The 14,204-nt window shown below is 32.9% G+C and overlaps 1 protein-coding gene across 1 annotated transcript in view; it reads right to left on the minus strand.

Annotated features, from left to right (window-relative positions):
- The window catches only part of LOC134688317 (acid-sensing ion channel 5-like), a 31,679-nt gene that overhangs the window by 6,328 nt on the left and 11,147 nt on the right, over window positions 1-14,204 (minus strand). Inside the window, exon 6 of the mRNA XM_063548903.1 lies at window positions 13,699-13,861. Within this exon, the coding sequence (XP_063404973.1) occupies window positions 13,699-13,861 (163 nt within the window). The remainder of the gene's footprint in view (window positions 1-13,698; window positions 13,862-14,204) is intronic.

Consider the following 14,204-nt stretch of genomic DNA (forward strand, 5'->3'; position numbering starts at 1 on the left):
CTTTAAAATTGTCTTAATTCTTTTTCTATAATGTTGTCCTTTAACTGTAGATCATTTATCATTTAACAGATTTGAGATATCTATTGTCGTTTAAGAGATAATGCAGTTTTAAGTTTTGCGAGCGGAGGCATGTATTTCTGAATCATCAAGAGCTTACCACTTAAAATGTTTAAGAAATTGAAGAGGTTGACATAGTTATATGTCTGACAAAATACCAAAAACATTCCATTTAAAAAAACACTAAGAAATTCAATTTGAAATTTTCATGTTTTGCATTGACTTTGTAAGTTTCATAATTTCTATTTATATAGTTGATATTGCATCATTATTTGCACTTTGTCAAATGGGGTCATCTGATATATCAAATTGAAGGTCTTAATAAACTCTACTTAAAAATGAAAATTTGAAACCCCCTTTTCATCCAAGGGAGACGGGTGGGGTCATTTAGTGCAAACATTCAAATTTCTCAGATGGTAAGGTTGTCGCATATCAAATGAAAGAACATAAAGCGAACATTTCAAATTTCAAATTGACGTCTCCCAAAAATGAGTTGGATGGGGTCATTGAGTGCAAAAAATAAATGTTCTTTTAAGGTAGGGTTGTTGTATATCAAATGAAAGGTCATGATGTGTACATTTCAAATAGCAAATTCCTGACCTTCAAAAATTAGTAAGATAGGGTTATTGAGTGCAAAAATCAAACTTTCTAGAATATGGCGTTGTCGCATATCAAATGAAAGCTCATCTACTCTATGTTACATATATAATAATTCCGATCTCAAAAATGTAGGCGGATGAGGTCATTAAGTGATAAAAGTAAAAAGTTTCAGAAGGTATGCTTGTCGTATATCAAACGAAAGGTCGTACAAAGTACATTATGAAAGCATCACTTTTACAGGAAAGACCTTTCAATTGTTTTACAAACAATTGAGATAGTTAAGGTCTTTCCCCTACGTGAGGAAAGACCTTATTGTTAAGGTCTTTCCCCTACGTGAGGAAAGACCTTATTGTTTTTCTAATTAAGGTCTTTCCTCTCCGCGAGGAAAGACCTTATTGTTTTTCGCATGTTTTTTTTTTTTTTTTTTTTTTTTTTTTTTTTTTTTTTTCATCCAGCATTTGTTTGACATGGCCTCCCCTCGTTTCTATTGGAGTTATCAAAACCAAATATGGACCATCGGTAGACCTCATTATGAAGTATTACCAGATGAGGCTGTGTAGGATTTCATCATCCCCTTTAGAAGTTATCTCCCTTTAATTGATTTTTTTCAACATGGCCCCCCCTCGTTGTTTTTAAAGATATCATGATCTTATTTGGACAATAGGTACATCTCATCATGATGTATTACCATATGAGGCTGCATAGAATTTCATCATCCCCTTCGAGAGTTATTTCCCCTTGAAACAATTTCTTTCCTTTGCTCATTTCTCAAAAAATGTTAGAGATAGAATCGATTTGATAACGGCAACATGTACAGGAACAGATGGCAATGTTAATGAACATATACAATCATTTTGTTATTAACCCTTATAAGGAGTTATTCCCCTTGAAAAATTGTATACAATTTTAGAAAAAATCTATTTCGAGAACTGGAAGTCGTAGAGACTTGGGACCTTCACCAATAATCTTTAATTCATGTGACCTTCAATATGCACCCGAAGTCAAAGGTCACAGAGTGCAAAAAAAAATTACGCTGCAATTTCAAGCTTACATATTAGGAAAACGATAAGACTTTGCTGCCTACATACAGCGTATAAAATGTTCCTCTCGACGAACTCTACATTTTATATAATAAGCCCAAAAATGTCCGACCGTCTGTTCAAAAGTTACAACGGGATGATTATTAAAAGTATAGTATTTTGTGTATATCTTTTTAAAGGTAACAGATATCAACCTACTATAAACTGAAAAGATGATCAGTAATTCAAGACCTTCAATTTGAGGTCAATATCAGGTCATGATGAAATTTCACCTTGACCTTCACATTATACTATGACCTTGACCTTGTGATATTTAAAAGGTCAAGTGGTCCTGAGTTGAATAGTGATAGTCCCATGTCTTTACGACTTCCGGTTCTCAAGTTTTGTATTGCATCATATATTTGATGATTAATTGTGACCTTAGTGAACTTTAAAATTGTCTTAATTCTTTTTCTATAATGTTGTCCTTTAAATGAAGATCATTTATCATTTAAAAGATTTGAGATATCTATTGTCGTTTTAGAGATAATGCAGTTTTAAGTTTTGCGAGCGGAGGCATGTATTTCTGAATCATCAAGAGCTTACCACTTAAAATGTTTAAGAAATTGAAGAGGTTGACATAGTTATATGTTTGACCAAATACCAAAAACATTCCATGGAAAAAAACACCAAAAATTCAATTTGAAATTTTCATGTTTTGCATTGACTTTGTAAGTTTCATAATTTCTATTTATATAGTTGATATTGCATCATTATTTGCACTTTGTCAAATGGGGTCATCTGATATATCAAATTGAAGGTCTTAATAAACTCTACTTAAAAATGAAAATTTGAAACCCCCTTTTCATCCAAGGGAGACGGGTGGGGTCATTTAGTGCAAACATTCAAATTTCTCAGATGGTAAGGTTGTCGCATATCAAATGAAAGAACATAAAGCGAACATTTCAAATTTCAAATTGACGTCTCCCAAAAATGAGTTGGAAGGGGTCATTGAGTGCAAAAAATAAATGTTCTTTTAAGGTAGGGTTGTTGTATATCAAATGAAAGGTCATGATGTGTACATTACAAATAGCAAATTCCTGACCTCCAAAAATTAGTTGGATGGGGTTATTGAGTGCAAAAATCAAACTTTCTAGAATATGGCGTTGTCGCATATCAAATGAAAGCTCATCTACTCTATGTTACATATATAATAATTCCGATCTCAAAAATGTAGGCGGATGAGGTCATTAAGTGATAAAAGTAAAAAGTTTCAGAAGGTATGCTTGTCGTATATCAAACGAAAGGTCGTACAAAGTACATTATGAAAGCATCACTTTTACAGGAAAGACCTTTCAATTGTTTTACAAACAATTGAGATACTAGTGTTTTTTTTTCTTTTTCTTTTTTTTCTTTTTTTTCTTCCAACATTTGTTTGACAAGGCCTCCTCCCCTTTCTGTTGAAGTTATCAAGACCAAATATGGACCATCGATAGACCTCATCATGAACTTTTACAAGATGAACTTTTGTAGGATTTCATCATCCCCTTTAGAAGTTATCTTCCTTTTATTGATTTTTTTCATCATGGCCCCCCTTAAATGTTTTAAAAGATATCATGACCTTATTTAGACAATAGCTAGATCTTATCATGATGTGTTACCATATGAGGCTGCTAAGGATTTCATCATCCCTTATGAGAGTTATGTCCCCTTGAATCAATTTCTTTCTTTCACATTTTTCTCAAAAAGTATTCAAGCTAGAATCGATTTGAAAACAGCAACATGTACAAGAACAGATGACAATGTTAATGAACATGTACAATCATTTTGTTATTAATCCTTATAAGGAGTTATTCCCCTTGAAAAATTGTACATAATTTTTGAAAAATTGTATTTCAAGAACCAGAAGTCGTAGAGACTTGGGACCTTCACCAATAATCTGTAATTCATGTGACCTTTACTATGCACCCAAGGTCAAAGGTCACCGAGTGCAAAAAAAAATTACGCTGCAATTTTAAGCTTCCATATTAAGAAAACGATAAGAGTTTGCTGCATACTTACAGCGTATAAAATGTTCCTCTCGACGAGCTCTACATTTTATACACTGAGCTCAAAAGAGTCCGACCGTCTGTTCAAAAGTTACGACGGGATGATTCTTAAAAGTATAGTATTGTGTATATATCTTTTTAAAGTTAACAGATATCAACCTACTATAAACTTAAAAGATGATCAGTAGTTCAATACCTTCAATTTGAGGTCAATGTCAGGTCATGATGAAATTTCACCTTGACCTTCACAGTATACTATGACCTTGACCTTGTGATATTTGAAAGGTCAAGTGGTCCTGAGTTGAATGGTGCTAGTCCCATGTCTCTACGACTTCCGGTTCTTAAGTTTGGTATTGCATCATATATTTGATGATTAATTGTGACCTTGGTAAACTTTGAAATTGTCCCAATTCTTTTTCTATAATGTTATCCTTCAACTGTAGATCATTCATCATTTAACAGATTTGAGATATCTATTGTTGTTGTAAAGATAATGCAGTTTGAAGTTTTGCAAACGGAGGCATGTATTTCTGAATCAACAAGAGCGTACCTCTTAAAATGTTTTAGAAATTGAAGAGGTTAACATAGTTTTATGTTGGACAAAATACCAAAAACATTCCATGGAAAAAAACGCCAAAAATTCAATTTGAAATTTTCAAGTTTTGCATTGACTTTGTAAGTTTCATAACTTCTATTTATATAGTTGATATTGCATCATTTTTTGCACTTTATCAAATGGGGTCATCTGATATATCAAATTGAAGGTCTTAATAAACTCTACTTAAAAATGAAAATTTAAAAACCCCTTTTCTTCCCAGGAGAACGGGTGGGGTCATTTAGTGCAAACATTAAAATTTCTCAGATGGTAAGGTTGTCGCATATCAAATGAATGAACATAAAGCGTACATTTCAAATTTAAAATTGACGTCTCCCAAAAATGGGTTGGATGGGGTCATTGAGTGCAAAAAATAAATATTCTTTTAAGATAGGGTTGTTGTATATTAAATGAAAGGTCATGATGTGTACATTCGAAATATCAAATCCCGACCTCCAAAAATTAGTTGGATAGGGTTTTAAGTGCAAAAATCAAACTTTCTAGAACATAGAGTTGTTGCATATCAAATTAATACTCATCTACTCTATGTTATTTATATCATAATTCCGATCTCAAAAATGTAGGCGGATGAGGTCATTAAGTGTTAAAAGTGGAAAGTTTCAGAAGGTATGCTTGTCGTATATCAAACGAAAGGTCGTACAAGGTACATTTCGAAAACAATACTTTTACAGGAAAGACCTTTCAATTGTTTTACAAACAATTGAGATACTAGTTTTTCTAATTAAGGTCTTTCCTCTCCGTGAGGAAAGACCTTATTGTTTTTCTAATGTTTTTTTTTCTTTTTTTTCTTCCAGCATTTGTTTGGCTCGCCCTCCTACCGCTTCTATTGGAGTTATCAATACCAAAATTAAACCATCAATAGACCTCAACATGAACTTTTACCAGATGAACTTTTGTAGGATTTCACCTTCCCCTTAAGAAGTTATCTCCCTTTTGTTGATTTTTTTCAACATGGTCCCCCCAAAATGTGTTAAAAGATATCACGACTTTATTTGGACAAAAGGTAGATCTCATCATAATGTATTACCATATGAGGCTGCATAGGATTTCATCATCTACTTTGAGAGTTATATCCCCTTGAATCAATTTCTTTTATTTGCATTTTTTTCAAAAAGTATTAGAGATAGAATTTAATTGAAAATGACAGCATGTATTAGAACAGATGGCAATGTTTATAAACATAAACAATTTATTTGTTATTAACCCTTATAAGGAGTTATTTCCCTTTAGAAATTAAAAATATATTTTCAAAAATTTATATTCGAGAACCGGAAGTCATAGAGACTTGTAACCTTCACCAATAATCTTAAATTCATATGACCTTTAATATGCACCCAAGGTCAAAGGTCACCGAGTGCAAACAAAAATTACGCTGCAATTTCAAGCTTACATATTAGGAAAACGATAAGACTTTGCTGCATACATACAGCGTATGAAATGTTCTTCTCGACAAGCTCTACATTTTATACAATAAGCCCAAAAATGTCCGACCGTCTGTTCAAAAGTTACAACGGGATGATTCTTAAAAGTATAGTATTGTGTGAATATCTTTTTAAAGGTAACAGATATCAACCTACTATAAACTGCAAAGATGATCAGTAGTTCGAGACCTTCAATTTGAGGTCAATGTCAGGTCATGATGAAATTTCACCTTGACCTTCACAGTATACTATGACCTTGACCTTGTGATAGTTGAAAGGTTAAGTGGTCCTGAGTTGAATGGTGCTAGTCCCATGTTTCTACGACTTCCGGTTCTTAAGTTTAGTATTGCATCATATATTTGATGATAAATTGTGACCTTTATGAACTTTGAAATTGTCCCAATTCTTTTTCTATAATGTTGTTGTTCAACTGTATATCGTTTATCATTTAACATATTTGAAATATCTAAAGTCCTTTTAGAGATAATGCAGTTTGAAGTTTTGCGAGCGGAGGCATGTATTTCTGAATCATCAAGAGTTTACCACTTAAAATGTCTTAGAAATTGAAGAGGTTGACATAGTTATATGTTTGACCAAATACCAAAAACATTCCATGGAAAAAAACACCAAAAAATCAATTTGAAATTTTCAAGTTTTGCATTGACTTTGTAAGTTTCATAACTTCTATTTATATAGTTGATATTGCATCATTATTTGCACTTTGTCAAATGGGGTCATCTGATATATCAAATTGAAGGTCTCAATAAACTCTACTTAAAAATGAAAATTTTAAACCTCCTTTTCATCCCAGGGGGATGGGTGGGGTCATTTAGTGCAAACATTCAAATTTCTCAGATGGTAAGGTTGTTGCATATCAAATGAAAGAACATAAAGCGTACATTTCAAATTTCAAATTGACGTCTCCAAAAAATTGGTTGGATGGGGTCATTGAGTGCAAAAAATAAATTTTCTTTTAAGGTAGGGTTGTTGTATATCAAATGAAAGGTCATGATGTGTTCATTTGATATATCAAATTCCCGACCTCCAAAAATTAGTTGGATAGGGTTATTAAGTGCAAAAATCAAACTTTTTAGAACATGGTGTTGTCGCATATCAAATGAAAGCTCATCTACTCTGTTCCATGTATCATAATTCCGATCTCAAAAATGTAGGCGGATGAGGTCATTAAGTGTAAAAAGCGAAAAGTTTCAGAAGGTATGCTGTCTTATATCAAACGAAAGGTCGTACAAATTACAATACGAAAACATCACTTTTACAGGAAAGACCTTTCAATTGTTTTACAAACAATTGAGATACTAGTGTTTTTTTTTCTTTTTTTTCCTTTTTTTCTTCCAACATTTTTTTGACATGCCCGCCTCTTGTTTCTGTTGAAGTTATTAGGACCAATTATGGACCATAGCTAGACCTCAACAAGATGTATTACCAAATGACCCTGTTAAGGATTTCATCATCCCCTTTAGGAGTTATCTTCCTTTTATTGATTTTTTTCAACATGACCCCCCCTCGTTGGTTTTAAAGATATCATGACCTTAATTGGACATAATGTAGATCTCATAATGATGTATTACCATGTGAGGCTGATTAAGATTTCAGCGTCCCCTATGAGAGTTATATCCCCTTGAAACAATTTCTTTCTTTTGCATTTTTCACATAAAGTATAAGAGATAGAATCGATTTGAAAACGGCAACATGTACATGAACAGATGGCAATGCTAATAAACATTTACACTCGTTTTGTTATTAACCCTTATAAGGAGTTATTCCACTTGAAAAAATGTACATAATTTTAGAAAAACTGTATTTCGAGAACCAGAAGTCGTAGAGACTGGGGACCTTCACCAATAATCTTTAATTCATGTGACCTTTAATATACAATCAAGGTCAAAGGTCACTGAGTGCAAAAAAAAATTACGCTGCAATTTCAAGCTTTCATATTAGTAAAACGATAAGACTTTGCTGCATACATATAGCATGTAAATTGTTCCTCTCGACGAGCTCTACATTTTATACAATAAGCCCAATAATGTCCGACCGTCAAAAGTTACAACGGGATGATTCTTAAAAGTATAGTATTTTGTGTATATCTTTTAAAAGGTAACATATATCAACCTACTATCAACTGCAAAGATGATCAGTATTTCAAGACCTTCAATTTGAGGTCAATGTCAGGTCATGATGAAATTTCACCTTGACCTTCACAGTATACTATGACCTTGACCTTGTGATATTTGAAAGGTCAAGTGGTCCTGAGTTGAATGGTGGTAGTCCCATGTCTCCACGGCTTCCGGTTCTTAAGTTTGGTATTGCATCATATATTTGATGATTAATTGTGACCTTGGTGAACTTTGAAATTGTCCCATTTCTTTTTCTATAGTGTTGTCCTTTAACTGCAGATCATTTACCATTTAACAGATTTGAGATATCTATTGTCGTTTTAGAGATAATGCAGTTTGAAATTTTTCAAGCGGCGGCAAGTATTTCTGAAACAACAACAGCTAACCACTTAAAATGTTTAAGAAATTGAAGAGATTGACATAGTTATATGTTTAACCAAATACCAAAAACATTCCATGGAAAAAAAACACCCAAAAATAAATTTGAAATTTTCATGTTTTGCATTGACTTTGTGAGTTTCATAACTTCTATTTATATAGTTGATATTGCATCATTTTTTGCACTTTGTCAAATGGGGTCATCTGATATATCAAATTGAAGGTCTCAATAAACTCTACTAAAAAATGAAAATTTTAAACCTCTTTTTCATCCCAGGTGGAAGGGTGGGGTCCTTTAGTGCAAAAATTCAAATTTCTCAGATGGTAAGGTTGTCGCATATCAAATGAAAGAACATAAAGCGTACATTTCAAATTTCAAATTGACGTCCCCCAAAAATTGGTTGGATGGGGTCATTGAGTGCAAAAAAAATAATTTCTTTTACAATAGGGTTGTTGTATATCAAATGAAAGGTCATGATGTGTACATTTGAAATATCAGATTCCCAACCTCCAAAAATTGGTTGGATGGGGTTATTAAGTGCAAAATTTAAACTTTTTAGAACATGGCGTTGTCGCATATCAAATGAAAGCTCATTTACCATGTGTTACATATATCATACTTCCGATCTCAAAAATGTAGGCGGATGAGGTCATTAAGTGTAAAAAGCGAAAAGTTTCAGAAGGTATGCTTGTCGTATATCAAACGAAAGGTCGAACAAAGAACATAACGAAAACATCACTTTTACAGGAAAGACCTTTCAATTGTTTTACAAACAATTGAGATACTAGTTTTTCTAATTAAGGTCTTTCCTCTCCGCGAGGAAAGACCTTATTGTTTTTCTAATGTTTTTTTTTCTTTTTTTTCTTCCAGCATTTGTTTGACAAGGCCTCATCCCCTTTCTGTTGAAGTTATCAATACCAAATATGGATCATTGATAGACCTCATCATGAACTTTTACCAGATGAACTTTTGTAGGATTTCATCATCCCCTTTAGAAGTTATCTCCCTTTTATTGATTTTTTTCAACATGGCCCCCCTTAAATGTTTTAAAAGATATCATGACCTTATTTGGACAAAAGTTAGATCTCATCATGATGTGTTACCATATGAGGCTGCTAAGGATTTCATCATTCCCTATGAGAGTTACGTCCCCTTGAAGCAATTTCTTTCTTTTACATTTTTATCAAAAAGTATTCAAGATAGATTCGATTTGAAAACGGCAACATGTACAAGACCAAATGGCAATGATAATAAACATATACAATCATTTAGTTGTTAACCCTTATAAGGAGATATTTCCCTTGAAAAAATATACACAATTTTTGAAAAATTGTATCTCGAGAACCGGAAGTCGTAAAGACTTGGGACCTTCACCAATAATCTTAAGTTCATGTGACCTTTAATTTGCACCCAAGGTCAAAGGTCACCAAGTGCAAAAAAAAATTACGCTGCAATTTCAAGCTTGCATATTAAGAAAACGATAAGAGTTTGCTGCATACTTACAGTGTATAAAATGTTCCTCTCGACGAGCTCTACATTTTATACACTGAGCTCAAAAGATTCCGACTGTCTGTTTAAAAGTTACGACGGGATGATTCTTAAAAGTATAGTATTGTGTGTATATCTTTTTAAAGGTAACAGATATCAACCTACTATAAACAGCAAAGATGATCAGTAGTTCAAGACCTTCAATTTGAGGTCAATGTCAGGTCATGATGAAATTTCACCTTGACCTTCACATTATACTATGACCTTGACCTTGTGACATTTGAAAGGTCAAGTGGTCTTGAGTTGAATGGTGATAGTCCCATGTCTCTACGACTTCCGGTTCTCAAGTTTTGTATTGCATCATATATTTGATGATTAATTGTGACCTTGGTGAACTTTGAAATTGTCCACATTCTTTTTCTATAATGTTGTCCTTCAACTGTAGATCATTTATCATTTAACAGATTTGAGATATCTATTGTCGTTTTAGAGATAATGCAGTTTGAAGTTTTGCGAGCGGAGGCATGTATTTCTGAATCATCAAGAGCTTACCACGAAAAATGTTTTAGAAATTGAAGAGGTGGACATAGTTATGTGTTTGACCAAATACCAAAAACATTCCATGGAAAAAAACACCAAAAAATCAATTTGAAATTTTCATGTTTTGCATTGACTTTGTAAGTTTCATAACTTCTATTTATATAGTTGATATTGCATCATTATTTGCACTTTGTCAAATGGGGTCATCTGATATATCAAATTGAAGGTCTTAATAAACTCTACTTAAAAAATGAAAATTTTAACCCCCCTTTTCATCCCAGGGGGAAGGGTGGGGTCATTTAGTGCAAACATTCAAATTTCTCAAATGGTAAGGTTGTCGCATATCAAATGAAAGAACATAAAGCGTACATTTCAAATTTCAAATTGACGTCCCCCAAAAATTGGTTGGATGGGGTCATTGAGTGCAAAAAATAAATTTTCTTTTACGATAGGGTTGTTGTATATCAAATGAAAGGTCATGATGTATACATTTGAAATATCAAATTCCCAACCTCCAAAAATTGGTTGGATGAGGTTATTAAGTGCAACAATCAAACTTTTTAAAACATGGCGTTGTCGCATATCAAATGAAAGCTCATCTACCCTGTGTTACATATATCATACTTCCGATCTAAAAAATGTAGGCGGATGAGGTCATTAAGTGTAAAAAGCGAAAAGTTACAGAAGGTATGCTTGTCGTATATCGAACGAAAGGTCGTACAAAGAACATTACGAAAACATCACTTTTACAGGAAAGACCTTTCAATTGTTTTACAAACAATTGAGATACTAGTGTTTTTTTTTCTTTTTTTTTTACTTCCAGCATTTGTTTGGCACGCCCTCCTACCGCTTCTATCGGAGTTATCAATATCAAAATTGAACCATCGATAGACCTCATTATGAACTGTTACCTGATGAACTTTTGTAGGATTTCATCATCCCCTTAAGAAGTTATCTCCCTTTTATTGATTTTTTTCAACATGGCCCCCCCTCGTGGTTTTTAAAGATATCATGACCTTATTTGGACAAAATGTACATCTCATCATTATGTGTTACCATATGAGGCTGCATAGGATTTCATCGTCCCCTATGAGAGTTATATCCCCTTGAAACAATTTCTTTCCTTTGCATTTTTTTCAAAAAGTATAAGAGATAGAATCGATTTGAAAACGGCAACATGTACAAGAACAGATAACAATGTTAATGGACATGTACAATAATTTTGTTATTAACCCTTATAAGGAGTTATTTCCCTTGAAAAAATTAACATATTTTTTGAAAAATTCTATTTCGAGAACCGGAAGTCATAGAGACCTGGAACCTTCACCAATAATCTTTAATTCATGTGACCTTCAATATGCATCCAAGGTCAAAGGTCACCAAGTGCAAAAAAAAATTACGCTGCAATTTCAAGATTACATATTAGGAAAACGATAAGACTTTGCTGCATACATACAGCGTGTAAATTGTTCCTCTCAACGAGCTCTACATTTTATGCAATAAGCCCAAACATGTCCGACCGTCTGTTGATAAGTTACAACGGGATGATTCTTAAAAGTATAGTATTGTGTGTATATCTTTTTAAAGGTAACAGATATCAACCTACTATAAACTGCAAAGATGATCAGTAATTCAAGACCTTCAATTTGAGGTCAATGTAAGGTCATGATGAAATTTCACCTTGACCTTCACAAATAACTATGACCTTGACCTTGTGAAAGTTGAAAGGTCAAGTAGTCCTGAGTTGAATGGTGGTAGTCCCATGTCTCTACGACTTCCGGTTCTCAAGTTTGATATTGCATCATATATTTGATGATTAATTGTGACCTTGGTGAACTTTGAATTTGTTCCAATTCTTTTTCTATAATGTTGATCTTCAACTGTAGATCATTTATCATTTAACAGATTTGAGATATCTATTATCGTTATAGAGATAATGCAGTTTGAAGTTTTGCGAGCGGAGGCATGTATTTCTGAATCAACAAGAGCTTACCACTTAAAATGTTTTAGAAATTGAAGAGGTTAACATAGTTATATGTTTGACCAAATACCAAAAACATTCCATGGAAAAAAACACCAAAAAATCAATTTGAAATTTTCAAGTTTTGCATTGACTTTGTAAGTTTCATAACTTCTATTTATATAGTTGATATTGCATCATTTTTTGCACTTTGTCAAATGGGGTCATCTGATATATCAAATTGAAGGTCTTAATAAACTCCACTTAAAAATATAAATTTTAAACCCCCTTTTCATTCCAGGGGGACGGGTGGGGTCATTAAGTGCAAACATTCAAATTTCTCAGATGGTAAGGTTGTCGCATATCAAATGAAAGAACATAAAGCGTACATTTCAAATTTCAAATTGATGTCCCCAAATAATTGGTTTGATGAGGTCATTGAGTGCAAAAAATAAATTTTCTTTTAAGATAGGGTTGTTGTATATCAAATGAAATGTCATGATGTGTACATTTGAAATATCAAATTCCCGACCTCCAAAAATTAGTTGGATAGGGTTATTAAGTGCAAAAATCAAACTTTCTAGAACATGGCATTGTCGCATATCAAATGAAAGCTCATCTTCTCTGTGTTTCATATATCATACTTCCGATCTCTAAAATGTAGGCGGATGAGGTCATTCAGTGTTAAAAGCGAAAAGTTTGAGAAGGTATGCTTGTCGTATATCAAACGAAAGGTCGTACAAAGTACATTACGAAAACATCACTTTTACAGGAAAGACCTTTCAATTGTTTTACAAACAATTGAGATACTAGTTTATACGTGTTTCTCGTTTCTCGTTTTTTTATATAGATTAGACCGAACGTTTTCTCGTTTGAATGGTTTTACACTAGTAATTTTGAGGCCCGTTATAGCTTGTTGTTCGGTGTGAGCCAAGGCTTCGTGTTGAAGGCCGTTCATTGACCTATAATGGTTTACTTTTTAAAATTGTTATTTGGATGGAGAGTTGTCTCACTGGCACTTACACACCACATTTTCCTATATCTACTATAAGACTAAGTACGGCTCCATCACGTACCCTATGTCTGTTTGTTTTGTTTACACATAGTTGTCAATATCATGTGATTTTATGCAACTGCCACACAAGTGAGAGGATCAGCTAGCTATTTAACAAGGTTTAATTCAACATCTTTTACGAAAATGCCTATACCAAGTCAGAAATGTGACATTTGTTGTTCATTCGTTTGATTTGTTTGATCTTTTGATTTTGCCATTTGCAAAGAAGTTTCCCTTAAGAATTTCCTCGTTATTCGGTATTTTTGAGATTTTATTTTTAATAAAAAAAAACTTTGATTTCATCTACACTGCTTTTTAGATATCATATAAATACCCCTATTTTTAACACAATCCAAAACAAAAATCTAAGAAACGTGTTACCTGTAATAGTCTAAATGTTTGTCTCTGTTGAGATCAAAGATCTTCTTACTATAGAAATCGGATGGAAAAAGTGATGATGTCAATGACACGTCATAATGTGTGGATGAACACGGCAATGGACAATCACACGTATCAACTTCCTTTGTTTGGTTGTAGTAGTCTCCTTAATATAATTGAAATTAAAAATAAATGGTTGTCCTATATGTTCAATATATAACACTGCAGATCGTCTTTTTCATACTGACTCCCTTTTTTATTATTAATTTACAGTTATTTTACAGTTAAAGAAAAATCAAGTATAATTATAAGGGCATTAAAACAATCTTGTTATTTAAATGCGACTATTTGTGTCATTGACATATAACTAGGGTGTTTCAAAGCACATTTTTTTTAATTTGGTTTCTATGGTATATTCTCGAAACTTGAGGTTACATGGTTACTTAGCTGGTACATAGGAAGGTAGCATATGTGTTTGCTAACGAGATATAAAAGATTCGACAGATACA

The sequence above is a fragment of the Mytilus trossulus genome, chromosome 10 (genome assembly GCF_036588685.1).
Source record: "Mytilus trossulus isolate FHL-02 chromosome 10, PNRI_Mtr1.1.1.hap1, whole genome shotgun sequence".
In the NCBI taxonomy this organism is placed as follows: domain Eukaryota; kingdom Metazoa; phylum Mollusca; class Bivalvia; order Mytilida; family Mytilidae; genus Mytilus; species Mytilus trossulus.